At 49.1% G+C, this 27,360-nt stretch overlaps 2 protein-coding genes across 4 annotated transcripts in view; both read left to right on the forward strand.

The window, feature by feature from the left end:
- Window positions 1–4,269: 4,269 nt before the first annotated feature.
- LOC139795970 (coiled-coil domain-containing protein 183-like) lies at window positions 4,270–9,068 on the forward strand. The gene is made up of 14 exons (XM_071743403.1): window positions 4,270–4,584; window positions 4,677–4,798; window positions 4,950–5,027; window positions 5,435–5,602; window positions 5,738–5,842; window positions 6,000–6,122; window positions 6,506–6,634; window positions 6,784–6,832; window positions 6,915–7,015; window positions 7,281–7,441; window positions 7,823–7,982; window positions 8,126–8,251; window positions 8,418–8,517; window positions 8,842–9,068. Exons 1-14 carry the CDS (start codon window positions 4,428–4,430, stop codon window positions 8,940–8,942), a joined length of 1,680 nt encoding a protein of 559 aa, XP_071599504.1. The 5' UTR covers window positions 4,270–4,427; the 3' UTR covers window positions 8,943–9,068.
- A 7,894-nt stretch (window positions 9,069–16,962) lies between these two features.
- Window positions 16,963–27,360, forward strand: part of SIDT1 (SID1 transmembrane family member 1) — a 56,582-nt gene continuing 46,184 nt past the window's right edge. Inside the window, exon 1 of one of the 3 annotated variants that reach the window (XM_071761173.1) lies at window positions 16,963–17,441. In XM_071761173.1, the coding sequence (XP_071617274.1) occupies window positions 17,244–17,441 (198 nt within the window). In that variant the 5' untranslated portion in view covers window positions 16,963–17,243. Of the gene's footprint in view, window positions 17,442–26,008; window positions 26,070–27,360 lie in introns of those variants that run through there. The other 2 variants (XM_071761181.1, XM_071761189.1) reach the window with 2 other exon arrangements.

The raw sequence follows: 27,360 nt of genomic DNA on the forward strand, positions 1-27,360 counted from the left end.
CAACTTACTAAACAAAACCAATCCTACGTTAGCAAAAGATTGTTGGTTGTGCTACAATATCCGACCCCCTTTTTATGAAGCTCTTGGGGTGACGGTTAAGGGGAAAAGAATAAATGGAACTAACCCAGAAGAATGCCTTTGGAGAATTAATAGAGAAAATATTCAGGGGATAACTCTCTCTCAAGTGACAGGACAGGGACGATGTATCGGTACAGTCCCTAAGAACAAGGAGCACCTATGCAATAGTACTATATTGAATCCAGGACAGAAGCAACGAGCAGATTGGTTGCTTCCAGCTCCTAATACCCATTGGGCATATCACAGTATAGGACTTACCCCCTGTTTATCATTAAAAATTTTCAACTACACCCATGATTATTGTATTCAGGTCGCTATTATACCAAAAATCACTTATCATCCAAAGGAATATATTTTAGAACAGCACATTACCCCAGAACATCATCTTGAAAAAAGAGAGCCAGTTACCGCCCTCACTATAGCAACACTTTTAACTATAGGAGGGGTGGGTGCCGGAACAGGAATTGCCTCATTAGTCAACCAACAAAAAGAATTCAGAGCATTGCGAATTTCTGTAGACGAGGATATAGGTAAAATAGAACAAGCGATTGATGGATTGGTAAAATCTGTCAGGTCATTATCGGAAAGTTGTGTTACAGAATCGTAGGGGTTTGGATTTATTACTGTTACAACAGGGGGGTCTTTGTGTAGCATTAAAGGAGGAATGTTGCTCCTATGCATATCACACTGGAGTAGTAATTGACAGTATGAGTGAATTGCGGAAGAGATTGGACAAACGCAGGAGGGAAAGGGAGTCACACCAGAGTTGGTATGAAAGCTGGTTCAATCTCCTTGGCTTACCACTCTGTTGTCTACTATTGCAGGACCGCTACTTTTGTTATTGTTTACACTTACTTTTGGACCTTGTATATTTAACAAATTAATTATTATTGTTAAAAATAGGTCAGAAGCAGCACACCTGATGCTTATTAGAACTAAATATAACCAGATACTCGATGAGGAACAAGCTGAAGTGATGGAATTGGCTGAGAAAGAGTTGCAAAGATATGATCAAAATAAATCAGGATAAGAGAAAGGGGGGATTGTGATGGAATATGCTGGAATAAGTTCCTGATTTATTTTGGTTTTAAATAAAAAGGGGGCAACTGCCCTAGGTAAGATGAAATTATATGTAAATGCGTTAAATTGTAAGAAAAAAAAACATGTTCCTGTTTCTATGTAAAACATGTTTAAGGTGCCTTTTAAGTTCTAGAGAGTTGCGAGGTGTTAAGGAACTTTTAGTATATGGGAAAAGATGCCTGAGGAAGACAGGAGAGCCCTAGCAACAAGCCACACATGCGCAGAGTGCTTCAAAGAAGATTTGAGAGGGACGAGGAAGACAGAGTATATAAGGAAAGAACTGGACTTCAGTGGGCTCGGCAGGAGGAGGAGAGGGGACTCCCCTGTCGTCCAGCACTGGGTATCTTGCCTAAACCTTGTTTTATTGTTGTAATTAATAAAAATTATTATTCGGTTACACTGGCTGAGAGAGCTTCAAATTTATTACACCCAATAGGTAGGGCTAAGACAGCTTGATCTCCCCTGGCTACTGTAAGCTGCCTCTGCAGAGGACTGCTGTTCACCACCATGGGGAGTGTCACCTGCAGCGTCCTGCACAAAGGACTGGTCACACACTTAGAAAAAATATTCTATTTTGACTTTTTGCAACTGCCCCAAAAAGCCATGATCTCTTCTATTTCTCTTCCCAGACACCCAGCAGGAACATCTGCATGTTCTTGGTAGCTCATTAGAGAGGTGGCCAGCCAGCTGAGAGTGCAGCCTGGGTCTGGCAGTGGTTACAAGAGGCAGAGATTTGTTTTGCTTTGGGCCAACCTATCTGAAAGGACTGAGATACGCTGGGCTTCACTTGCTAAACTCTCACAGTTTGAGAGTACGAGGAAGTAAAGCAGCAAGGCTTTAAGACTCTGAGAGGGGCGGCACACAGAGGGCTCTATTCCCTCCCATTCCCTGCCCATCCTGTCTCAAGATCATGCAGACCATCAGCCCCTCCTCTCTTTCGCCCACTCCTTGTTCCGCTGCTCCTCCCCTGGGCTCTTTTACCCCCAGGTCCCAACCTGCTCTGCAGAATCCACATCCATCGGGTCCTGGGCAGAGCCGTGGAGCCCCTCCTGAGGCAGCCCTACCCCGAGGAGCCTTCAGGCACCCATCCCTGCTGCCATCGAGGTCGGGTTGGATATATTTGCCTTATTCTATTGCGTGTGCTCTGTGCTGGTAAATCTGTTTCCAGGTGTTTTAATTTCCAACTTCAGGTCTCCAGTCTTTATTCCCTTTTAGTTTCCCTTCGTCGGGTGGAGAGCAATTCTGTCCTTTTTGTCCTGAGGCTTTTTGGTCCTCCCAAACTGCTAATCCATGACAGAAACTCACCTTATATTGATCATGACAACCCACTGAGTATCTCCCATGCCCTTTCCTTTGCTTTCTGATCCTCTGAAAGGCTGAGCTACCAAACAGCGCAGGTGGTGTGTGTGAGAGCTGCAGCCTTCGCCTGGAGTTGGTTAGGGACTGGGTTTAGGGACCAGGCAGTGCAGTTTTGAAGCAAGTGTGCTCCACTTGGGAATGGGACAGGAGTCCAGGAGCACTGTGGTAATCTGAGAGGTGTGGGAATGTGCGTGGTAAATCCTTTCTGAGGGGATGTCCCAGCTTTGGAAGAGCTCTCAGGACGTGAGGGCACAGCACTGTAAAGCCTCTCGCTTGTTGACCTGTAGGTTTGAGGGCTTCTCTCAGCATCTTTTGTATGGGGCTGCATTCTGTAGACCTTGGCTTTCTTTCCTGCTGTAAAATCTGGCCATATCTTAGCCTGGCAGTGTCATCTGCCTCAGACGTGTCCCTGGCTTTGCAAACATGAACTCCTGGGTGCTGCTTGTTGGGCCAAATGTCCCTGTGCAGAAGGCAGCTTGTTCCCAGAGCTGGTCTCTTACCGTGTCAGTGTGACAGCAGCACTGAGGATGTCTGGGGTCATCCAGGCTGCTGTGTGGCCGTGCTCTGAGTCAGTGGGGGGAGGGGTCCTGACATCCCTGCCTCACAGCCTGCAACACCATTTTCTGGCTACACACTTGCTTTCTCGTTTGATCTTCATTTAATTTCCCTGGAACTTTCATCCTCTTCCAGGTTGGAAGAAATACTGACAGGTGCCTGTGGATGCTCAGTGAGATGCCCTCTTTGTCTTCCCAGTGTTTTTCCTCTCCTTCCCCTTCAGCCGTCCAGAGGTGTTCGGTGAAAAGAAGAGCCAGTGTCTTTCAGCTGGACCGGGGGTTCCTATCATTTGGGATAAACACCTGTGGCAGATGCTCCCTGTCCTCCAAAGTTACTCCCCTGAAATTTATGTGTCACCTAAAATGCCAAATCTAAGAGTCCCTTTGCCAGCTTCATTGTTCCCCTCTGGACCTGCTCCTGCATCCTCAATATCCTTCCTGAACTGAGGGGCCCAGAACTGGACACCGTACTCAAGGTCCTTTGGCCCCCATGTGCAGGGCCCCCAGCATCATCTTGATGTTTTCTCAGAGAAGTACTGACCTGGGTATGGTGGCTTAAGTTTTGCCAAATGACTGGGATTAGCACAAAGGACACAAGCACCCAAGTAAAGAACTTAGTGAAGAACTTAGTAAAGAACTCCGTGTGGAGAACGTTTCCCCAGCAACTGGGAAATCCTGTGCAGTGTGTCCACTTCTAGCTGAGGTTTCCAAAGCTGGCTGTAAGAGGGTCCATCTTTCATATTATCAATCGCAGCAAGTCAGAGGGTGGGGCGCAAGTATTTTCCTCTTTAAGGTTTCTTCTGACCCAAACCATTCTGTCATTCTATGATTCCAAGATCATGTGGAAGCCCTCCCCAGAAACCAGTGCCTCATGATGTCACTGAGCCAGCCCAGGTGCCGGGGCACTGAGTCAGGCCCTGCACACACGGGACCAGTTGCTGGTACTGATGGTGCTTCTCGTGTGACTGCTACCAGTGCTGTGGTGCTGCCGTGCTTGTGGTGCTGTGGTATTGCTGGTTCTGCTCTGTTGGCTGTGCAGTGGTGTTGTAAGTGCTGTGCTGCAGGTTTGTAGTGCTGCAGTGCTCCTGCTGCTGAGGTGTTGCCAATTCTGTGGTGCTGCTTGTGCAGTTGTGGTGTTGGTGCTGCGGTGCTGCTGGGCTGCTGCTGTTGCTGTGGTGCTTGGGTGCTGCGGTGCTGTGGTGCTTGGGTGCTGTGGGGCTGCGGTGCTGCTGGTGGTGGCTCAGCCCTTCAGCTCAGCCCTGCCCTTGCCCAGTGAGGGGAGGTGAAGTGGTGCAGTGCCCATTCCAGCCCTGTGGTGCAGTTCCCCTGTGTGCAGTGAGAGCCGAGTGAGGGGCGATGGCCGGGCAAGAGGCAGCGGTCACTCGGTGGGGCGCTGGAGCTGCCCTGGCTGCGGGTCCAGAGGGCCGAGGCAGGAGCACCGGCACCGCACCGGTACAGAAAGCCAAGCACAGCCAGCGTGCCCAGGAGCTGCGCGACTTCATCGCCCTGCAAGGTGCTGCCCCTCTGGCTGCGGGCGGGGGCCTGTCTCTTGGTGCCTCCTGGTGTTGTCCTGCATGGTACCAAGAGCCCCTCTGTGTCCTCCAGAGCAAGGGAGGAAGCTGCTCACACAGATGTGTGAGGAAAAGCTCCGCCAGAGGAGAGAGCTGCTCCCCGGCTTGCGTGAGGCACTGCAGGACGACGCCCATGCCCTGGCCATGCTCCAGAAGGTACCAGCAGGTCCCACCTGCTGCACCCCTGCCTGGCGCTGGCCCCGCAGAGCCATCTCCTCCACGGGTCCTCTCCAGGACAGCAGTAAGATGTGAGTGTCCCCAGGCTGGTGGGTCGGTGATGTTCTCTCTGCCCCTCTCCTGCCCACAGAGCAAGAACCTCCCCAGCTTCGGGGCTCGTGGAGCGCAGAATCTCCTGGACGTGGCTTTGGCCAGGAAGACGGTGGAGGTAAAGGCAGGGTCTGCCGGGCATGGGCTGCTCACCCGGGGCTGGGGCTCTGGGAACAGAGCTTGGCAGAACACGGTGCTCCCCTCTGCTCCCCACCAGCATCTGCCTCTGGGAGGGCCTCGGGGTTCTATTGACGCCTGCCCCCGGGGCTACGTCACGCAGAGACCCCAAAGCCTGACCCACCCCTGTCATCGGCAAATGCCCACCTCTGCCTCACCTCACCCAGCTCCCAGAGCAAAGCTCTCCCAGATCTGCTCCCACCAGGGCAAGGACTATAGAGAGATACCCCACAGCACCGTCCAGTGTCCCTGGCTCTCCCTTGGGGGCAGTATTCCAGGCAGGATCCCCTTCTCCCTCCCCGTGGGTGCCCAGCCTCCACCCCGATGACGTCTCACCTGCCCGTCCAGGAGGCCGAGGAGATGCTCCAGGCCCAAATCCATCACCTGGTGAGGAAAAGTGACCTGGTGCTGCACGAGGTGAGGCAGCAGAGCCGAGCCCGGGATGAGCTGCAGAGGTGCCTGCAGCATCTGCAGGATGCCACCAAGGAGGACAAGCGGCTGCAGGCACAGGGGCAGGTACCCAGGACCCTTCCTCGGCTGGCAGCACCCGTGAATGCTTTAAGCCAACCCCGTCCCCACTTTCCGTGGCTGGGCATTTGGCTCAGCATTCTGGGTCACCCCATGTCCCCCCCCTCCTCCACTCTGCTCCAGGTGATTCGCCAGCTGCAAAACAAGACTGGGAAGATGGTCACCAAAGTCCAAGCTGGACAGAGGGTGACCAGACACTACCTCACCACGCGGGAGGCCTTGAAGAGGGTGAGCTCCTCCTCCCTCTGCCATTGTCACACCTGCTGCCCCTGCAAAGGCAACCAAGTGCCCGGGGGGCTGCGCCGTCCCAGGTGGGACACCATCCCAGAGGGTGGTGAGGGCTGTCACAGCGCGGGGTGACGTGCTCTGGCTCCCCGTGTCCCAGGAGCTGGCCCACCTGCCTGCGCACCTGGATGTGCTGTCTGAGATTGCGGGGCTGTACCATGGGGAGCTGCAGGACACAGAAGTCTTGGCCTTGCATGCGTGCAAAGCTGCGGGTGTCACCCAGGTGAGATGGTGCAGGGCACCATGGGACCCTTTTCCAGACTCTCAGCTCACAGATGGCCCCAGGGCTGCTGAGTCTCCCTGCCATAAAGAGCACAAGAGACAGAGCTGGGTTTGCCCATAGCAGCCAGGTGCCTCCTCAGCTCCTCCTGGGTCTTGGTCTTGGGCCAGGAGGCCCTGGGGCTGGGGCTAGGGCCAGCCTGCCCAGAGCACCAGCGATGCTGAAGCCAGCACGCCCCATCCTCCAGCCCCAAGTGCCCACTTTCCTTCCCAGCCTGTTTCCATGAGAGGGTCATTTCTGACACCCGCCCTCCCAGAAGCCCAGGTGGCTCACAGAGATCCGTTTGGGCTTTGGCTGCCACTTCTCTCTTCTCTGACATGCTCCAGGAGGCCTTGGGCAGGATGGAAACAGAGGTAATTATGGAGAGTGAGTTCAGGCAGCGCTCCCTGGCCGCCAAGAAGTTGCCAGGCAGCAGACAGTGGCTCAAGGAAGCAAGAGAGAAGCGCCGGAGAGGGGTGAGCTGGGGTCCACGGCACAGGCAGGGCTGTGGGCAGAGGGCAGGCACCAGTGTCCAGACCCCCAAAGGTGGGTGGGTGTGGGCTCTGAAGGGCCAGCTGCCCCAGGTGCCCCATCCACTTCGGGCTGATGATGAACATCCTTGCAGGCCAGCTTGGGCTTCCTGAACCAGGAGGAGGAGGGGGACTCGCTGGATGGTGAGTGCCTAGCTAGGCCCAGGCGGGTGGGATGAGGGCACAGCCGCAGGCATCCTTCCCTGACGCTTCCCTCCCACCCCAGCAGTCAAACTGGAGGCTGCCAAGTCCAAGATGCAGAGTGAGGCTCTGTGGAATGAGAAGATGGGGCGGGCCAAGGCTGCGCTGCAGTGCTCCCACCCCTGGGTAATGTAAAGCCCCTCTCTGTACAAACCCCAGCAACCTGGGGCTGCTCGAGCCCCGTGGGACTGAGACCTCTCTGCTCGCCTGCTTTCCTTGTGGGGTTTTCTGCTCTCCTCTTCCCCTGGCATCCCCCCAAAGTCCCCCTGTGCAGGCAGGGGTGGAGCTGCTCTTCTCCATGCCATGAGCCTGCGGAGATCCCTGTTGCAGAAAGCTCCCCCAGGCCACAGCCTGATCCGGGGGCTGAATCCTCCTGCTCTCCCCTGGACAGGACATCTCCAGCGGGCTCCTGATGCAGCAGACGCTGTCGACAGGCATGGAGCACATCATCACGCATTGTGAGGAGAAGAAGAAGATGCTGGAGAAGAGAGTGAGGGAGCTGGAGCTGAAGCATGCCGAGATGAAGTTTGGCAAGCCCCCGGACACAACCAGGTGCTGCTGGCCTGGGGACAGCCGTGCCAACCGGGCCACCACCCTTTGGGGGGACCCGTGTGAATTAGGGGTGTCCCGAGAGGACCATCCTTCCTCCGTGCCCCTGCAGACTCCCACCACTCCTGCAGCAGGACGTTTCTCAACGAGGGTGCTTCCCCCAGCTCTGCTCCTGGCAGAGCACCCAAAGCTCTGGCCCTGGCAGCCAGACCCTTTTGCTCCTTGTCTGGAGTGGGGAGCAATCCAAGCAGCACGGAGCTGGGTTGCAGGGAGCATCTCTGCTGGCCATCTGGGGTGGGGGCCACCTGAGCAGCTTTTGCCAGAGGTTTGTGGTGTCCCTGCAGCCCTGTGCAGATGAGTGGATGCGGATGTGTTTGGCTGCAGGGGGCTGGAGGAGGAGCTGCAGACGAACCTGCAGCAGGAAGAGGCTCGGCTGGAGCACATGCGGTCCCAGGTGCTGAGAAACCAGGAGGTCCAGCTCCAGTTTACAATGGGCACTGACAGCCTCTTGGCCTCTCTGCACGGCATCACTGTGGATGGCCAGGTAGCCGTGTGGTGCTGGGCTGAGCACGGCCCCAGCCGGTGCTTGGTGGTGCCACGGCACAGAACAGTGACACAAGGTGCAGCCACTGTCACCCAGGTGACTCGTTCTCCCCACCGAGGTTGTTGTTCTCTCTCTCACTCCAGGACAGTCCGGTCAAAACCATGGGGTTGGAGGAGAAGCTCCAGCACTGTGGGCAGAAGCTGCAGTACCTGGTGCAGCAGGTGGCCACCTCAACCCCTCCCAGCCAAAGCCCCGACGAGGAGAAAAAGGTATGTGGAGTCTCCATCCTTGCTGTGGCCTTTGGGGACCCAGACAGGTGTCTCCTGGATAGCCCAGCCCAAGCCACCCTCCCTGCTGGGTGGTGTGAACATTGAGGTGAGGCATGTTGGAACATCCACCTCCCCTTCAGCAATTCACCCAGGGTGTCTTTCACAGACTTTGGTGAAGATCCAGAAATTGCTGGAGAAAACAGCCGTGACTGATGGGAAGAACCTGAGGATTTCCTTGGAGGGGACAGACAATGGGGCCCACCAAGGTAGGAGATAGCACAGTGGTGACATGTCCCACAGCAACTGTCTGGGCACCCTCCCGTGGGGATTTCTGGGTCTCAAAGGTGGCATTGAGCGTGGATGGTGGTATTAGGCAGGGATGTGGAAGAAAACCAGGCAGTAGGATGATGAACATGGAACCACAGCAGGGAGAAGGAGAAAGGCTGTGGGGCAAGAAGGGAGACCCTCATCTCCAAAGCACTTGTTTGTGAAGAATGAACCATGCGTGGGGTTCTCCGCGGGGACATGGGCACAGCAGAGGTGGCCCCACAGGCTCTTCTCAGCCCGCTCCTCTCCACTCTGTCTTCCAGATTATTCGGACCGAGACTCCCTCCCTCTCCTCACCCGGGAAGACATCAAGAATCAGGGGCTTCTCCTGATCGAAAGCAAGACGAGAAAGAGGAAGAAGTAGCAGTCGCTCCTTCATGCGTGGGAGCTTTGTGTGCCCCAGCTCGCCCGTTGTGTGTTGGATGCCCCACCCCCCTTTGTACCCTTTTCCCCAAGGTTCAACAGAGCAGATCTTTGTCATTCCCCCCAAGCCTGTGGTACTGCTGGAACAGGGGGGTCTTGGGTCACTCCTGTCCCCTGGAACGCATGGGGGTCAAAACTTGAGGGGTGCTGAGGTGGTTTGGAGGCAGCCCCATCCCCCTGCCCCTCACCCAGCTGCTCTCCCCGCAGAGGTGGGGATGGGCTGGGGTGGGGATGGGCTGGGGTGGGGACAGCTTTCCTGGGCAGAGGAAAGCAGGGGCTGGGCTGGCTTTCTCCCCCGTGGTCCTGTGAGCTCAGGGAGGTGCCTGGAGGGAAGGTGACCCAGGACAGCAGAAGATGCTGCACCAAGCCTGTTCCTTGGGGATGGATCCCCAGCCCTGCCCATGGCTCACCCACACCCACCCATGGAGGCTGCCTTGCTCTCTCTGCAGAGGCGCTTCTCAAACACAGCTGCAGAATGATGGAGCTGTGTCCCCAAGTCCAACCAACACCCAGGGCTTCAGCCAGGGAACTCTACTCCTGCCTGGAGACCCACAAGACTTGCACCTCATCCCCTTCCGCGGGGGGACAGCAACATCAGACCAAGCTTTCCCTCTCCTTGCTGCTGCTTCTTCATGCTGAGATGACTCATGACATCCTGGTGGCAGGGAAGGAATGGTTGCTTCTGCCAAGCCTCCCCACAGACTGGCAGATCACACCACATGTTCTTGGGGGGAACTGGAGCAGACCAGAACAGGGGGCATGGGAACTTTGGGAGGGTCTTGGGGATAGCAAGCCAAGGGGTCCAGAGAGGATCCAGGCATAGATGTGGAAGGGGAAGGGAGTGTGCAGGGGATGTCCCACATGTTTAGGACTCGAGGCAGTGGAGGAAGGATGTGCAGGGAAGAGGGATGTCTTTAATACCTATATTACCATTTTTTGCATGCGTTCTGGGAAGTCTTCTCTGTGCATATCACCTTCAAGACAAATGCATCCTAGTCTACAAATTCCCAAAATATCTTTAAAAAGGGCATACTTTAATATAGAGATTGTGCACATCATAGATTCTTCATGTACTTCTGAAGAAGAACCAGTACATTCTAAGTGTGTTCAAATGCCTTCTAGAACTACTTGATGTACATGCTTGCACTTTTCTGTAATTTTGGCTTTTAAAATGCCTAAGGGTGAGGCTTAAAAGAACAATAAGAATCCACATTACCAATTGATTTTTATTTCTTTTTAATAAAAGATGATACATGATATTTGGTGTTCCTAAGAAAAGTACTCAAGATGATAACTAATAGGCAGGATAGCAAAAGGGATTGCAATGTTTTTTCTCCAAACTGCTATCACAACTTTTATTCTGAGTAGCAACGGGATTCAAAGTTGAGATCTGGCCTCTGAAAAACACTAGGTTACATTCAGGCAATTCCAAATCTCTTATTGTTTCCATGTTCCTGTCTTCAGAATTACAAAGGCATAACCAGCCAACAGGGATCGAGAGGGGCTATGTCCCCACCACCCACACACAACTCCCGTCACGATCTGCCCTCCCCGCCCAAGCCCCCACACAGAAAGGGGAAATCCAGACATGAGAATCCACACGGAGAACGGTGACCTCCAAAGGCTCCCCCCGCCGGCAGGTCCGAGGGTACGGAGACTCCCCAGCCCTTCACCAGCCGGCAAAAGGCTACGGCGCCGCCCCCCTCGTCACGGCTGCCGGGCCCGCCTGCAGCCTGCAAGCCGCAGGAGAAGCGGGAAGAGCGGCCGAGGCCGCAGCAGGCCCGAGGCCCGGGCTCGGCAGCGGGGAAGGGGGAAGCACTCACATCCCAGTCCCGCTTGACTGCCGAAGGCTTCCTGGGGCCCTTCCTGCCGGCGCCGCGGGGCCGCGATCCCCGCAGCAGCGACATGGCCGAGCCCGCCGCGGGGAGGGCACGGAAACGGCGCCACGGGGGAGGGCAGAGCGGGGCCGGGCGATCCTCCGCCCGCCGTTGTCATAGCGACGGAGCCGATCGCTGGGGTTTGGGTTTTTTTCTTTCGTTCTTTTTTCCTATTTATTTATTTACTCGTTTATTTATTTCTTTGTTTTCTCCCCGCCCTAGGAGGAGGGAGGTGGCAACGGCTCTCCCCACCCCCCGCGGTTCTGCTGCCCGCGGCTCCACCCTTCAGGGCACCCCCGCCCCCGCCATGAAACCCAACCTGGGTGCCTTTCACGCCGCGTTCCTCTCGTCGGAGAACAGCTCCTTCCCCCCCGGCCCCGAAATGCGGCAGTGCTTTGGCTACCTTGTCCTTATCCAGAGGGGTCTCTCCATACTCCACTGGGAAAATCCATGTTGTGTCACCTTTCCGCTTCTTCCACTTCTTGATTTTTCCACTCACTAACTTCCCACCTCCCTGCAAATACCCTCCCAGGTCAGCTCTCAATATTCCTCCGGGAAACCTTGGAAATTTCATTATGTATTAGAATGGTTTGGGGTAGAAGGGACCTTAAACATCATCTAGTTCCAAGCCCCCTGCCATGGGCAGGGACACCTCCCACTAGATCATGTCACTTAAGGCCCCACCCAACCTCCAACACTTCCAGGGAGGGAACAGCCACAACTCCTGTGGACAACCTATTCCAATGTCCCACCACCCTCACAGTGAAGAATTTCTTCCCAACATCTAATCTAAACCTCCTGTCTTCCAGTTTAAAGCCACTACCCCTTGACCCATGACCTACATGCTCTCGTAAAACTTCCCCAGCTTTCTGACCACATTTCCTCATGTAATTATTTCAGATCCTATTATGGGTGATTAAGAGCAGAGTGTCACACAAACTATTAAATTAAGACAACATGAAATGAAAGAATCACCTTTGGCTGTATTTTAGCAAATAGCTCTTGTTAGCTCTGCCACTCCCTACCCACATGGAATTTCCAACTTCCACAAAGCACTGGCTGTTCTTAAGTCGCTTAGTACATGACACACAAATGCAATTTACTTCCTATAGACTTACTCCCTGAATAAGCCGCAGATTCTGTCATACGCATGGAGACAACATGTAAATTACTCTGAAGGGTTAGAGGTAACATTTTGTATCACAGTGTAAGCTAGTATGTCACCTGTTGGAGGTGGAAAGGGAATACATAGGGTTTATCAGTCTTTCTTTCAAAACTCCTTCTTTATTTAAGGAGAAAAAATTTCTGTCACCAAGATTTCCTGGTGCTTAAGGCCCTCATCAGTCTAATTCTGGCTTTACCAACATGACAGTAAAAAGAATAATGAAAGGTGCAGATGGTAATGGTTAACTTGCTGAGAGAAGAAAGTGCATTGCATGTGACACAAAACCAAAAACCATGAAATTACGAGAAGTGACAGAGAAATATGATCAGCAATTGCCTTTGCTGAAATGCTGCAAATATGGCTAAGTTTTTTATACTGGATGTTGTTCAACCTGAATTTCAGTTTCTGTTTATGCACTAAACATAGGTACCACATGCAACTTGAAACTGACCATCAGAGTTCAGCCTCTGATAAAACAACTCTTGGTCCTAGGCACACATTCAAGAAAATGCACCAGATTAGTTGCTCATTGTGTTTTTTTAAATTTGTAACACTAAAGCATAATTTAAAGCCGCATCTGGAGTTCTAGCATGGCTTTAAATTGTTGTCATGGTTTAGCAGTTTGGGTGGACCACAAACTTAATTACTGAATTCCTCTCTATCCCTCCCCCCCAAAAAGGGAAGATAAAAGGGGAATGAAGACTGGAGACCTTAAGTTGGAAACTGAAAACAATTGGATACAGATTTTACTAACACGAAGGAAAAGTAATAACATAAAGGGTAAAGTAACAAAGAATACAAATATATACAAACACATATATAAAACCCTATAGCACATGGAGAGCTTGCGGGGACAAACAGCACAGCCAGCAGCAGGTGAGAGGAAAAAGAGGGAGGAGTTGCTGCCTTCCTGATCTTTATATTATAGAGTACAGCAGGAAATGGGAGGGAATAGATCCCTCCCTTTTGAGTTCAGTCCCTCTCAATCCAAAAAGCCCTCCTTCTTTAGTTCCTCTTGTTCAAATGGTGACAATTGTCTTGAAGAACAAGGTCTGCTGAAGAAGAACGCGGTCAAGGTACAATTAGACCAATCCATCATCCACTTTGAAACCTCTTAAGCCTCTCTGCTATTATTAATTACTATTAAATATAAATGTTAAATAACTAATAAAAGCAAATATAATACAATACAGAGACACTTTTAATTCAACAAGACTCTTCTCAAAACAATTTGGCCACCTGTAAGAAAATGGAGAGCAGGTTCTATCAGACTTCTTAAAAGGCTGTCTACCTTTCCACTCTTGTTGTTCCTCACACTGCATTTACAGCAGAGTCTGAAAATGTTGCATTTTCTCTGCAGAAGTCAGCTGAGCATCTACGTAATCTATTAATTCACTGTGGAGCTTACCTAAGATAGAGACCACATATCCGAACAGCAGTGATTTAAACACACCAGGTTTCATAACAATTTGGTTTGTTATACATTTATATTCTTTTATCTTCCAAGCTAGTATCATTTGGGGAATTCTTTTGTAATTAAGACCTTTTCTCAATCCTGGATGTTTCTGAAGCCCTGGTTACCAGGAGAAATGTAATTTCGTCACTGTGTTTTTTTTCCCAGTAGCAGTGAGACTTTCTACTTTTGTTTTATAGTAAAAAAACAAACAAACAAACAAAAAAACCCACCAAAAACCAAAACCAAAAACAAACCCACACACACAAAAAACCCAAAACAAACAAAAAAACCCAACCCAAACAAAAAAAAACCCCACATGACCCTCCCCTACACATACTGGGTTCAGCACAGTTTCCCTTTCCACTGGGACACTCACAACCTGGGCTTTGCTTACACGGGAAAAATGGGCCATGTTAGGAAACAAATGCCCCACACACAGCCAGAGGCAAGGGCCCTGAGAGCATCATGCCCCTTCCTGGAGGTCTGGCACCCTGGGCTCACTGTCAGCCTAGAGACAGTGCTGCTGTGGGCTGCCTCCCTTCCCTCGAGTGACCTTGGAGTCAGAACTGCAGGGAATCCTCAGTTCCTTCCCTGGAGAGCTGCATTTCAGCTGAGGCTCCAGTGCTTGGCCCTGCCTGAGCTTCAGCAATAGGTGAGTGACAGCCATGCTCACCGATCTGGACGTGCTGACCAGCTTGCCATCCAGACCACAGACTTGCCTCACTGCTGTGGACTGCCCTGCTGATTGTGGGGCTATGTCCACACCTGATTGCTGTCACTGAACCGGATTCTCTAACTTATAATCCTGGCTTGGCCTCAGACCTACCCATTGCCATGGACTTGTCCGGCAATATGGACTCCCTTTTGCCATCTCCAGACCCGCCCTGCTCACCTTGCTCAGATCCTATGGGATAGGGGCCTGGCCAGTGAGCTCCCTCCCTTACAGCACTCAGCTTCCTGTCCCCAAGGCAGCAGCTGGCCCTTGCTGTCCCCTGACACCAGAGTCCTGTGGCAGTCCTTACACATCCCTGTAAGGAATATCAGAGCACTTCCACCGACCCAGACCCATGGTCTGTCTGATTCTTTTTTACTACAGAGATTAGTTCTTTCTTCTAAAATACATGCTGCCATTCAAGAAGAAGATCCAGGTGGAAGTGAAAAGGCAAAATGGGCTACCCATCATTATCAAAGAGGCTGAGTGAAAAGATAGAAGTCAGGCAGCATCCATTTGTTATCTGGAAAAGTAATGAAACAGGCTGTTTGGCAATCAGTGTGCAAGCAACTACATAACAATAAAGTGATGAGGAACAGGCAGCATGCATTTGTCCAGAACAAATCATGTCAAAGTAACCTGATTTATTTCTTTGTTAAGATAACTGATTTAGTAGGTGCTGAAAGGAATAGGTGAACCATATTTTGACTTAAGTAGGGCTTTTAATAGTTCCTTGGACATTGATCTCATAAAGGCAAATAGGTTTTAGATGATATTAACACAAGAGGGGTGTGTGATTGAAAAACAGTTCCCAATTCTAGCAGTGGGTATTTTCCTGTCAGTAGGAAGATATGTCAGATTAAGAGATCTGACCTGTATGCTAGGATTTATTTAGTTACTTCGATGGTGGAATTGACCTATGACTTCAAACTTCTGCAAGTAACACCAAGTTGGGCAGTACCACACTTCGGAAGCCAAGATTTTAACAAAGTTTTCACTTTGTTAAATTGCAGGAAGAGTCTCTTAACAGTGACATGAAATTCAATAAAGACAAACACAAAGCATTACACTTTGAGTAGAAAACTTGAAGTCTCAAATTTAGTATGAGGAAAAATATGTAGTTTTGTAGGATACCAAAACATACTACCACTCAGAGCAAGAAGTTTAACAGATCCCTAATTCTGCATTGGAAAGTGTGGACTACAGGGAGAGCCACTTTGTCACAAGAACAGCATGACTAGGGAAGAACAACACACTGACACCACACTGATCTCCAGATTTGAAAACTGCACAGCTCCAAAAGTTATTTGCAGCTGCCAGATCTACCTTGGTTTGCAGGTACCAGCCTTGTGCTCCGTATCACATTTCTCTGAGAAATGTGGCATGGCCCAGACATGCTTTTGCTTTGCTGTACCTCTCCCTGTTGCCTGAAACCTCTCCTCTCTGGAAGATGTGGTCCCCAGTCTCCTGTCTGTAGCATATGCTTGAGTACTGCCAGCCCTATCAGAGGGACCCAGGGATCTGCAGAGGGCAGTGGGTGAGAAAGGAGCTGGAGGGTTCAGGACCCCTGGGCTCTACAGGGTGGGGAGAAGCCAAAAGTCTCTCAGTGCCACTACTGCTTGAAGTCTCCCAAGGCAGGTCACACTGCATCCTGGAAGAAGGCAAGACAGACTCACAGGAGCTCAGAGGGGATGTTGCACAAGCCTCCTGGTCTGCACAACGTGATACTTAAAGCCAGAAGTTGGGTTTGTTTTGCCATTAATGCCAGTTGTTGGGACTCTTGACAAGAGGCAAGGTGACTTGAATGGCAGCCTGCTTCAACACAAACACAGAAATCACAGGTTGCTTTCTTTTTTCTCTTGGCAGAAATCACATGCAGGCCTGAAGATCAAAATGATGACGTAACTCACAGAGGCTCATTTTGCTGAGCTTTGCAACTTTTCCTCCAAAGTTGACAAGTAACCCCTAGGAAATCTCTCAGTCTTGAACACAAACCCAGTAACTTGGAAATCTTCTGTTCCAGAGTCAGTGATGTTGCAGGCTGCAGATTGGCTTTATAAAATGCAGCTCCTACAAATTCATCCTCAGTCTGAAAAACCCTTCTGGTTCCCTGCTAGCCAGACTTTTATCTTCTCTGACTTAAAATTTCATCCCTCCACCCTGGGATCGGACACATTTCCCAGATATGTTTTCAACGAGAAAAAACATAGGACGGCTAAGCCACAAGAGACTCCCGGCCCTTTCACAACCTAACAGTATCCCTCTCATCTTGCTGAAAAGCTTGTGATTATCACGGTATTGTTTGTAGCAGCTTCATGAATGACTCGGAGAACTTAAAATGTACAAAGCCATGCTTGAAATAACGAAATTACTATTTTACTGCAGCCTTTCACACCTTTGGACTAAATCAAAAGACGAGGACATTTACGCCAAAGTTACGAGCAGCCAAAAGAAAAAGATTGGGGATGGCCCTATGCAAGATTCATTGCAGCTGCAAGCTTCTGCTCCAGCACACCGGCAGAGTGCGGGGCGAGGACGCCTCTGCCTCTGGGCTGGGTTTGTCGAAGCCCTGCGGATGCCTGACACTGCCGGAGTGCCCCTAATCTCACAGCACAGCTCCTCAAAGGGAAAAGCTCCCTGTCAACCGCTTGCCAAGGCTCGCTCAGGATTTGGGGCCGGGCAGAAGGAGGAGACCCTCCTCCCCGGGGCCGGCCAGCCCGCCGGCCAGCCCGCCGGCCTCCCTTTCTCTCTCCTCCCCTCCCTTCCACACCCCGCCGGTCGGCGGAGGTTCCTTTGCCGGGGAAAGTTGCTCGGCTGCCCCCGGTCGACAGGAGGGGTTGATCGGGTCTGCCTCCCCGTCTTCCCCAGCGCCTGTGCATGTCGCCGAACTATTTATTTAAATTACAAGTAAAAGGTTTCGGCGCTTGCCCTGCCAGGGAGAACCGGCCCGGGTGCCGCACCGGGCGAGCGGCTTGGCCGGTCGGTGGGGGTGAGGCTGAGGCTGCCCCGCGGCCCCGGCAGCGACTGAGCCCATGGCCAGGGGGGCAGCTCCGGCTCCCGGGGCTCTGCTCTGCACCCTGCTCTGGGCAGCGGCGGCAGCGGCGGCCCCGGGGGGCGGCCCCGGGGGCAGCCCCGCTCCCGGTGTCTTCGGCCGCGTCTACCGGGGCACCGTGAACATCAGCGTGGAGCGGGTCTACGCCTTCGCCTACAGCAGCAGCGAGCCTGGGCAGGTAGGAGCGTCCCACGGGGCTCTGGCTTCCCCCCCAACCCATCCTCAGGAGGGGAAATGCACCGTGCACCCCTCGCCCTCTCTCCGCCGGCGGAGCGGGGAGGAGCCACTGTTTAGGAGCGGAGCTGGCCGGGCTCTCCCTCCGCACCCGCGGTTCTGCCCGCATCATCCCGTCGCCGCGGGGCACCTGTCGGCTCCCCTCGCCCTCCCTGGGCTGCCGCGGGGTGAGAGAGTGGCAGTGTCCCAGAGGGTACGGGGTGGGGAGGTGTTTTGGGGCGCCCTCCCCGGCGGGGGTTTGGTAGCTAGCGCTTCTAGCAGCAAAATTGATTTAAAGTCTAAAAGGGGATTGGGAAGATAAGAGTGCTACCTAGGAAAAAAAAAAAAAAAAAAAAAGCGGGGGGGGGGGGGGGGGGGGGGTTTGTGCACTTAATAAGCCTTTTAAAATATAATTTTTCACACCTGAGCACTTCTGTAGGATCAAGGTCCTCTCCCCTGGGAGGCCCAGAGGCAAGGTGTGATTGAAGAAGCTGCGGGGCAGCAGTGCTAAATCCATGGCCATTTGATAAGGAGCAAAGATACTTGTTTATGTATGCCTAGTTATTGTAGGTTTCCCCCTCCTTCACCCTTTTTAATGTCATGTTTAGCTCAAGTAGCTAAGTGGTACCTTGGAAACTGCCCCCATTGTTTGGATTGAGTGTTAATTGATGGGTAAGATGTTCTGATGTACCATAAGATAGTGAAACAGGCAAGTGGTTCTTCCCTCCTGACCTCAGTTGCACAGGGCAAGAGAAAAGAGAAAACATTGCTTTTTCCCACACTGTAAACACTCTAATGTTTCAGTATGAAGGAAGCTGGTAGAGAGCATGATAAAAGGGGGTAGGGGGGACCAGGCCGCACGGGAAGGTGGTGTTAATCATTGCTTGCTTTGCTTTACTCTGACATTCCAAAAGATACAGACCTTCAAAGACCGGTCTTTCACCTGTTATGTGTGTTACTGCATAATAAAACGCACCTGGTATTTATGGGACAGGAGTTGTGGTAGGGGTTATGATGCAACTGAGCCCAGCATTACTTAGCTCTTGGGTGTAACCCATGAACTTGGGAAGTTAAGAGCATGTTTTGGGTTTGAATCTCCTTGTAGGAACTGGTGGTGATGTATGTTGGGTTTCTTCAGGTGCTATAGGTATTGTGTATTACCATGAGGGCCTGTTGGCAGACCCAAGGGCTGTCTGGGGCTTGTTAGCAGGCATGGCACTCATAGTGACTTCAGTTAAGATAAATTTAGTTCCTTCAATTTAATGTGCTCTTTGAAGCTTTGTGTTTTGTCAGACACCTTCCACACAGAAATTTTCTCCCCCCAACACCTGGGGTGATGGCAGAGTGGGGGGAGGCAGGGAGGGAGTACAATGCTGCTTGGTGTTGCTTGTGGGTATCTAAATGTGTCTTCTGCTTGATGGCTACTTTCAGACATCAGGCTATTGCAATAGGTGTGAAGAGCCACCCAGTCCAGACTACTGCTGCTTTTAAGCTGAAACTTCAGATGATTAATCTCTATGTTCCTGTATACTGGAATGTGAAGTCTCTGCAAAGATACTGAGCTTATCAGGATTACATCCAAGAAGAGAAACTTCAGATTTGAGGCTTGATTTTTTTTTTTTGTTTTTAATGCAGAACTCTCCAACCACTGCCATGAATCTGCTTAAATGGGGCCATGCAACCAGCATCTGCTGTGAAAACTAATTTGGATTGTTTTAAGAATTTCTGGTGAAAGATGCCCAGAAGAGGTCCTGAGGGTAGAGAAAGTCCTAGGGAAGAGAAGGCTCCAGTGTGTCCTTATTATGGCCTTTCAAGGGGGCTTGTAAGAAAGAGAGGATTTTTACAACAGCCTATTCTAAAATAGGGCAACAGTTTTACAGAAAGAGGGTAGATTTGGGCTGGACATAAGGAAGACATTTTTTTATGATGGGGTTAAGACACTGCCCAGAGATGTGGATGCCCTATTGTTGGGAGCGCTCAAGGTCAGGCTTGGTGAAGCTCTGAGCAACCTGATCTAGTGAAGATGTCCCCCAGCCTACAGCAAGGGTGCTGAACTAGATAATCTTTAAAGATCCCTTCAAACTCAAACCATTCTATGATTCCTTACTGAGCATCCCTACAGATGCTATTCCTGAGCTGAAGCAGCAGAAGCCTGCAAGGTGGTGTCTCACCCAATTGGTCTGATAGGCTGCAAGTGTGTGTAGCCCCCACCCCAGCTGCAGCCCTTAGCTGATGAGAGGCAAACAAGTCTGCTCTTGCCAGCCTGGTCAGAGGCAAATCTGTTTTGGTGGTCCCTGTATTTACCTGTGGATAAGGATTGCTCAAGGTTTAGCAGCTTGGTTGTGGAAATCTTGACTGTATTCTGGGACTGTGCTTTTGTGGAAAGGTTTTTCTTTTGCAAGTGTTTAAGGGCATGATGTCCTTTGGGTAGCTGTTGGGTTTTCTGGAGGAACACAAGTCCTGCAAAAACTCTGTGTACTAGTCCTTGCATATCTCTGCTGCCCTTTAGTCTTGGAACTTGATTTTCAAGTGGAACATCATCCATTGTTTGCCAGTTTTCTGTCACTTGTGAGTTCTCTGCTCTTCCTGATTTTTTCAGTCTCTTTCTGTCTCTGTGCTGATGGTAGGTCAGCCAGAAGCCTCTGACACCTTGAGGCAGATACCACATGGACCATTAACCTTAGTTACAGGAAATTTAATTGAATAAAAAGAGCATTTTCCATGTGGAAGGGCTGCGATGGGTGACTTTAATTGCATTCCCTCTGAAGCAAAGCCAGCTCTGGAGTTGTCTGGCTCTGAAACAGGGATTTGTTTTCCTGATGCTATATGAATTCTGATGTTTTCTTCTCTCTGGATCTCTCTTTTGTGAGGTCAAGCCTACAAGGCAAGAGACAAATTAGAGCCAAGGCCAAGATGTGAGGGATGGCTTGTGACCTACCAGTCCTCTGTAAATGTTCTGGGTGCTTTTGTGCTATTGTTTCCAGGGCTCATATGAAAGTGCAGATGAATGGACCAATGCTTGAATGATGGGTGAGAGAAAGGAGATAACAAGATTATTAATTCTACTTGGTGCTTTAGAGACTTACTACTTTCTTAAAAGTGTGTGCTTGCATAATCTCAGAGGATTCTTCAGCTCTTCATCTTCATAATCTTCCTTACTCCTCAGGATACAGGTATGCATGAACAAGAAAGGGGAAAAGTAAGTCTTGTCAGATCATTTGTGAACAGGTCTATACAAGATGAAGAAAGTTCAACTCCGGGCTTTGCATCAGAGCTGTTTTGGGACAGGGAAGTGACTTCCCTTCTGTGCAGCCCCTGGGAGGGTAAAATGAAAATAAGAGTGCTTAGATGCTGATTAACTTTCACCCAGATGAAACTCTTATGTGTGCATGTATGTATTGCCAGGTCTCTTGTCTCTGTGTGTGGAGGGGGAAAACCCCTTATGTGCTGTGCAAAAACACTTCATCTTGTGTCTCTAGGCAGGAGAGCTGTCAGGCTTTTTTTGTACTTGGCAGCTAGGATTTAGTCCTTAATTCCTGAGGTGGAGTTGTAAAAGTAAAGCTGTACTGAGGAGAAGCACTGCCATCTCTCTTCTAAAGCAAACAGAGAAATGTGTCAACTTCTTCATGGTGGAAAGTCTTCATTGGTTTTGGGGTAGCCTTATTGCTTTTTTAGTTTTCTTTTCCTCCTCTGAGCTGCACTTTGCAATTTTCTCCTCTGCACAGCTGTTTAATGTTTAACTGTGAATGTAAAATAAAACCAGCTGTTGCACCTGTCACTATGCACTCAGGCTCTAATGGCAAAGGCAGATGTGCACTATTACAAATCTGGTGAACAGTTTGGCAAACAGGATCCTTATTTTAGGATTATTTAAATTGGAGATCTCCAGAATCAGGAGGGGAAAAAAAAAACAAAAAAAAAAACAACAAAACCACACTCATGAGCATTTCCAGTTCCACATACTCAGCATGTCCCCCACTTGGGAGGGAGAAGGAAAGGAGAGCTGATTTGCTGGAGCTGCCTGTGCAGTGTGTTCCTGTGCAGAAGACTGAACAAGAGTTATAAACTGTTTCTGCTGGATTTACCAGTGACTGGAGAAGGCTTTATATGACAAGTGAGGGAACCTGCTTATTTCTATTATTGCATGATTGCAATAATAGAAGGGCTTCCAAAAAGAAAAAACGTGTGAATACTGAGGAAATTTAAAGTGAATGACACTTCCTACCACTCTAAGCTCTGGAAGTTGCTAGCTGTTAATTTGCTGAAAACACATATGCCACTAATATTGTGCATGTGGGTATTTCCTGTACCAGACTTTCAGTGGTGCAGGAGAGTATCATGAGGAAGAAGACTGTTGGAGACATCAGAAGTTCTTCTTTCTAATTGGAGCACAGCTCAGCTGAAGGCATGATTTTGAAGATACCTGGACTACATTATAGATATTGTTTATATTATTACATATTATAGATTTTTATATACCATAATATTTAGTAACACTATATTATATATATTTTATATATAAGGCCACAGAGATGATCAGGGTGCTGGAGCACCTTTCCTATGAAGCCAGGCTGAGAGAGTTTGACTTGTTCAACCTGGAGAAGAGAAGGCTCCAGGGAGACCTTACAGCAGCCTTCCAGTACCTGAAGGGGGACTACAAGAAAGCTGGAGAAAGAGATCTTACAAGGGCATGGAGTGATAGGACAAGGAGTAATGGCTTTAAATTGGAAGAGGGTAGATTTAGGTAAGACATTAGGAAGAAATTCTTTAGTGTTAAGCACAGGTTGCCCGGGGAGGTTGGGGATGCTTCATCTATGATATTTAGAATAATAGAATGGTTTAAGTTGGAAGAAACCATAAGGATCATCTAATTCTAACCCCTGACCATGAGCAGGGACATTTTCTACTAGACCATGTTGCACAAAGCCCCTTGAATGCTTTCAGGGAGGGGGTACTGTATTGAAAAAAACAGTTTTCTCAGAAGAACAAGTTTTCAACTTTCCATTTGCAGGCAATGCTGCTGCAATCCAGACACAGCTCTTGGGCATGGATGCAGTGTATCTTGGCTGTGATGGGCCCAAAAGCTGAGCAGTGGGCTGTACCTGTATGATGAGCTCAAAAACTGAGCAGTGGGCTGCACCTATTTTAGGGGAAAGAGTGGGTGATATTTTCCTCCTCCTTCTCCCTTGCCAGGAGTAGGAACAGAGCCCCAATCTCGGTTCCATATGGCCCAGCCTTGCTGTGAGCTGTGATTGGTTGTAGATTAAGCTGTGGCTTCTCTGCTGCACAGTTGTGCCATGTGAGGACGTGTAGCCCTGCAATGACTTTCCTATGTAGGGTCTGAGGAGCAAAGAATAAAAAATTACCCTCTAGCTAACGTAATTACATTTACTTCTTGCATGACTTGAAGGCAGGTAAAAGTTGGCTGACTTAAGGGTAGAGGGGACTCAGGATCAGCACTAGCAAGAGCAAAAGTCTGTCAATTAGATGCCTTAAACTTTGTGACTCTAGCAGAGACCGCGTGTGTTTTCCAGCTCAAAGATCATGATGCATTTGGGTTCCCCTGTCCCCTAGCTAATGCGTCCCTTGCAGCCTGGGTGTGGATCCCAGTTACACTTGCTTTGCTTTAGGCAAGGAGCCAGAGCTGGAATTCATCCAATACGTTCCTCTGGGATTGTGTGAGGAGTCACTTGTTCAGACCAAAGCCATCTGTCGTAGTTGCAGGGGAACTCCTTGATTTGCTACGCAGGGCAGGCTGGTTTAATACGTGGCAGTGATCAAATCTGTGGTTACTGTTCTCTGCTGTTTCACATGCAAATCCAGGTGCCTCTGCAGCAGACCCATGTCTGTTACAACAGCTCTAGGAGCCATTTTTTCAGTTCTTGCTTCTAAGCTGGTTTTGGGCTTTGTCTGTAGGACTCTTCAGGCTGTAAGTAAACTACCCCAAAGTGCTCCCTTGCTCTCCTGTGAGTCTTCTTCATAATGTTGGTCTTGGCTCCAGCCCAAGTTTCAGCCCACAGCTACACCATGTATGCAGTAAAACTAGTCTCCTCTTTAAGAGATGGACAAACCTGATCTCTAACAAGGGGGAACAGGTTAGGTTCTCCCTTTCCTTTATGCTGAGTGGAAGCCCACTCTTATAGCCACATAGGTGCAGGTAAAATACCAGTTAAATTGGGAAGACTAGAAATACTTGAATGAGAAGATCCCCTAAGGTCAGCAGAGCTCCTGTTGTCCCAGGACCTCCAGGGCCTGAAAACCATGAACTATTTCTTTTTGCTTTCTGGCTCTCTGTTCACCACAGGACATTGGAAGGGCTTCAGCACACCATTTCTGCAGCCTAATATTAAGTTCCGTATGAGGCAGAAATGTAGGCTCAACGTCGAATCCAGAAAAATCAAAGCAATTCACAGTATATAAAGTCTGAAGCCAAGCAAAGTTTGACAGAATTCCTATGGCATAACTTTTGTACATAAAAGTTATCCATTTGTTTTAGGGTTTTTTGTTTTGTTTTGTTTTTTTTAAAGCAAACAACCAACTCTAGTAGGTGTTAGCATGGAGACTTGGGAGTGCTCTTGCTGCTTCTCAGTGGGATCTTTTGTTGAATGTGCACCCTGCCCAGAAGCACATGTAAAGCTCTTGCTTGTGAGAGAAGGAAAAAGTAAGACATAAGAGAAATGGTGTGAGGATCTGCTGAAAACATAAGTTTGAATGTTTTCTACAGCAGAAAACTATCTCCCTGGCAAAAATGGGATAGTCATAGGGATATAGGATGATAGATAGGGATGGGACGTGCCCACCTGAGATCCCTTCAAACTTAAATTGTTCTTTGGATTTCTAGGATTTTAGTTTTTCTAGGTTTCTCTACCTAGAATGGCTTTAAAAGAGTACATTTTGAAGGAGGATATCAGTTCACAGGCTTTCAGAAAAGAGCCTGAGATATCTCTGGTTTCTTGCAGGGTGGTCTGCAGACATTCGGATGGTGACTTTGGTGTTGGCAGGAACTTTATTGTGTAAACTAATACTATAAAACTCAATAACTTTATTCATTGAACTAAAGCATCTCCTTTGAATTTGGATGTCATTCTAAGTCTTAAAATCCCTCTCTTTTTGTTAAGCTACCCTGTTGTTTAAAATCAAAGCTCATCAAGTTTTGTTGTTCCCCTTGCAGCTCCCTCCCCAGCCCCCAAGATGTTTAGTTTGAAAAAAGAAAAAATATTCTGCGTAAGAGTAACTACATCAAAATGTTTTTCCTCTGTTTGAGCTCTTTCCAAGAACAGTGCAGCAATTTCTAATACAAACATTTGCATTGTAAGTGGAGGCTGAAATATCCTTAAATAACTTGTGCAGAAGTGGTTGGCTAAGAAGGTATGCTTTTCCTCTGCAAACCTCATCTGCTATTCCAGGGGATATTTAGGGAATGAAAGTACAGTCTGTAAAAGTTGTCTTACAAGGGTGTGCCATCTGCTCAGCTTGAGAATGTAGTTTAGTACATTTGCATAAGCAAACATTATTTCCTGCTGTGTATACTTACTTAGAGAAACACAGGATTTCAGAAAAAGCCTTCCTTACTTTCTTTATGCTGATGTTTTTCTTTGGGCATAAAAATTGCTAAGTCAGTGTGGTTAAAAACAAACAAATGATGATTTAAAAAAAGAAAAGAAAACACGTAGGATACATTATTCAGTCCATGTACAAAGTGTCACTGAGGAGAAGTTGTGAGCCAAGAAAAAGAAGCAGATACTTGTGTTGTGACAGGGATCCCTTTTGCTGTGAGCTTGGGGTGGCAGCAGATTTGGAAAGGTAATAAACTCTTTTGTTTCAAGGGTTGCCCTAGCCCAGCATTCCTGCTGCTGTGGGTTAGGAGGATGCTTTGAAAATAGTTTGTTCCTGACCTGGATGTTTAAAAAAGGACTTATTTTTCAAATTTATTTTTAGTGTCTTCTTGAAGTGTGATCAGAAACAAGTACGTACTTCAGCCAGCACAGCAACTCCTAGTTTTTCTTTCTGGCTGTCCTGGAGACTCCCTAGTGACATTGGTTAGAGGGCAAAATTTCAAAAAGGATAAAGATAAATACTAGCCTGCTTTGTATTTTTCTTACTTCCATTTATGCTGCACATATATTGTTGCAAACAAGTGAACTCTTTGGAATGTCCATGGCAGACAGTAAGCCCACACAGAATATTTTCACGAACTGGAACTTTTAAATGAAAAATATTAATCCTGGAGCAGTTATGTTAATGTAACTGAGGCTGACATACCCAGAGTCTATCACTTTAATTTATGCTGCTTTGGATATTTAATACTCCTGGCAGAAGTACTAGAAGAAAACTGTGGACCAGAGTCATTTGACTGATTGCTTCTGGCAATAAAGACTTATTGACAGTAGGACACAAAGTCAGACCGAGAAAGCCTGAAAGCTCTGAGCTCCACTATTTTCATCTGACAAGAGCAGTGCTCATATCACATAGGAGGGTGGGAAAGAGGATCTGTAACGCCTGTCCCTCAGTCTCATAACTATTTTCCTTCAGGGACTCAGCTTCCCCCTGTTGCGTGGTCAGTGGGAAGAGCAGATGAATTTGGTGCTGACAGGTATGTGCTTCTTTCACTGCTCAGTTGCTTGGCTGAATACGAAGTAGAACAGTATAGTAGTATAAGCCCTTAATTTCAGGGTTTATAGAAAAATGAAATGTCTCTTTCTTGTGCAACAGCAGCAATTCAGTGCCTTTTTCAGATGAGCCCTGTGCTGAGAGCTTCTATTGTCACTTAGCAGCCTATGTGGTTGCCTGCTGGATGTGATCCCTGCCCACTGGCTTGGCTTGGTGCCAGCGACCAAGTGCTATCCTAACGTGGACTGATAATTTCCAATGGTCTTGAAAGGTGCAGCTTGTGTGTGGGTGTGGCAGGGAAGGTGGCAAAGCCCTGGTGTGATACCAAGGTTTTCCCTAGCTTGAGATGTTGGAGAGGAATCCACAGTAATGCTCTTGAAAACCTTTGCTTGCAGCAGAAACTGTTGTTGCAACCTCCTGCCTGCCCTTAAATTTGCATCCCTGGAGTCTTAAGCTGATGTGTAATCTCTGTGGGAAACGTAGACTTAATAATCGGTCCAAGGACTCCTTTGTGTCAACAAGAGCCCAGTTTATTTTGCTTAATGTTTGCAGCCATGTTTGTCCTGCTCCTTCTGCGTTTTTTTTTTTTTTTCCTTCTTCTCCTCCTATCTCCAACGTGGTGATAGAACTGAAGTACAAATATTTGTCTTTCCTGCTCTAACACGTTTTTATGTAGTGCTGAGAGTTCTCTGTTCAGCCAACTGCTCTGTCCATGTTGAAATACAGAAAAAGGCTCAAGGTCAGTCATCTGAGAAACCAAACTGTCATGAGCTGGGATGGTGAATAGAGGGGCACATGGCAAAAGCCTGGCAATGGGAAGAAATGTGAGGAGCAGAAGTTTCTAAAGCAGTCCTGACCTAGCCTCAGCCCTGCATCACTAAAGGCAGCAGCATGGTTATCGCTGAGAAATGTTTGTGCAGAGCCTGGCTGTCAGATGCGGTACATGAGGTTTCCCAAGACCCATCCTGGACTGCCCTCCCTCAAAGTTAACTGCAGGTATCTACAGGAGGTGAGGATTTCATCTTGGAAGGTACAGATGAAATATTAGAGTACCAATAGAGACTTCCTCCTTCTGTGTGTGCAAGGAAGTTGAGGGAAGTGGTGCAATCAGGGGGGGATGCAACAAGTTTTCTGTGATGCTGGAAACGGTCTGCTCCCAAGTGAAGTTCCTCAGCACTGGTGGTGTTGTGAGAGTGACAGCAACAGGTTGACCCTTTTAGTGACCCTGGGCTGACCCAGGCAAAACTTTCTTCAACTCACCAATGCTGAGTGAG

The sequence above is a fragment of the Heliangelus exortis genome, chromosome 1 (genome assembly GCF_036169615.1).
Source record: "Heliangelus exortis chromosome 1, bHelExo1.hap1, whole genome shotgun sequence".
Taxonomy (NCBI): domain Eukaryota; kingdom Metazoa; phylum Chordata; class Aves; order Apodiformes; family Trochilidae; genus Heliangelus; species Heliangelus exortis.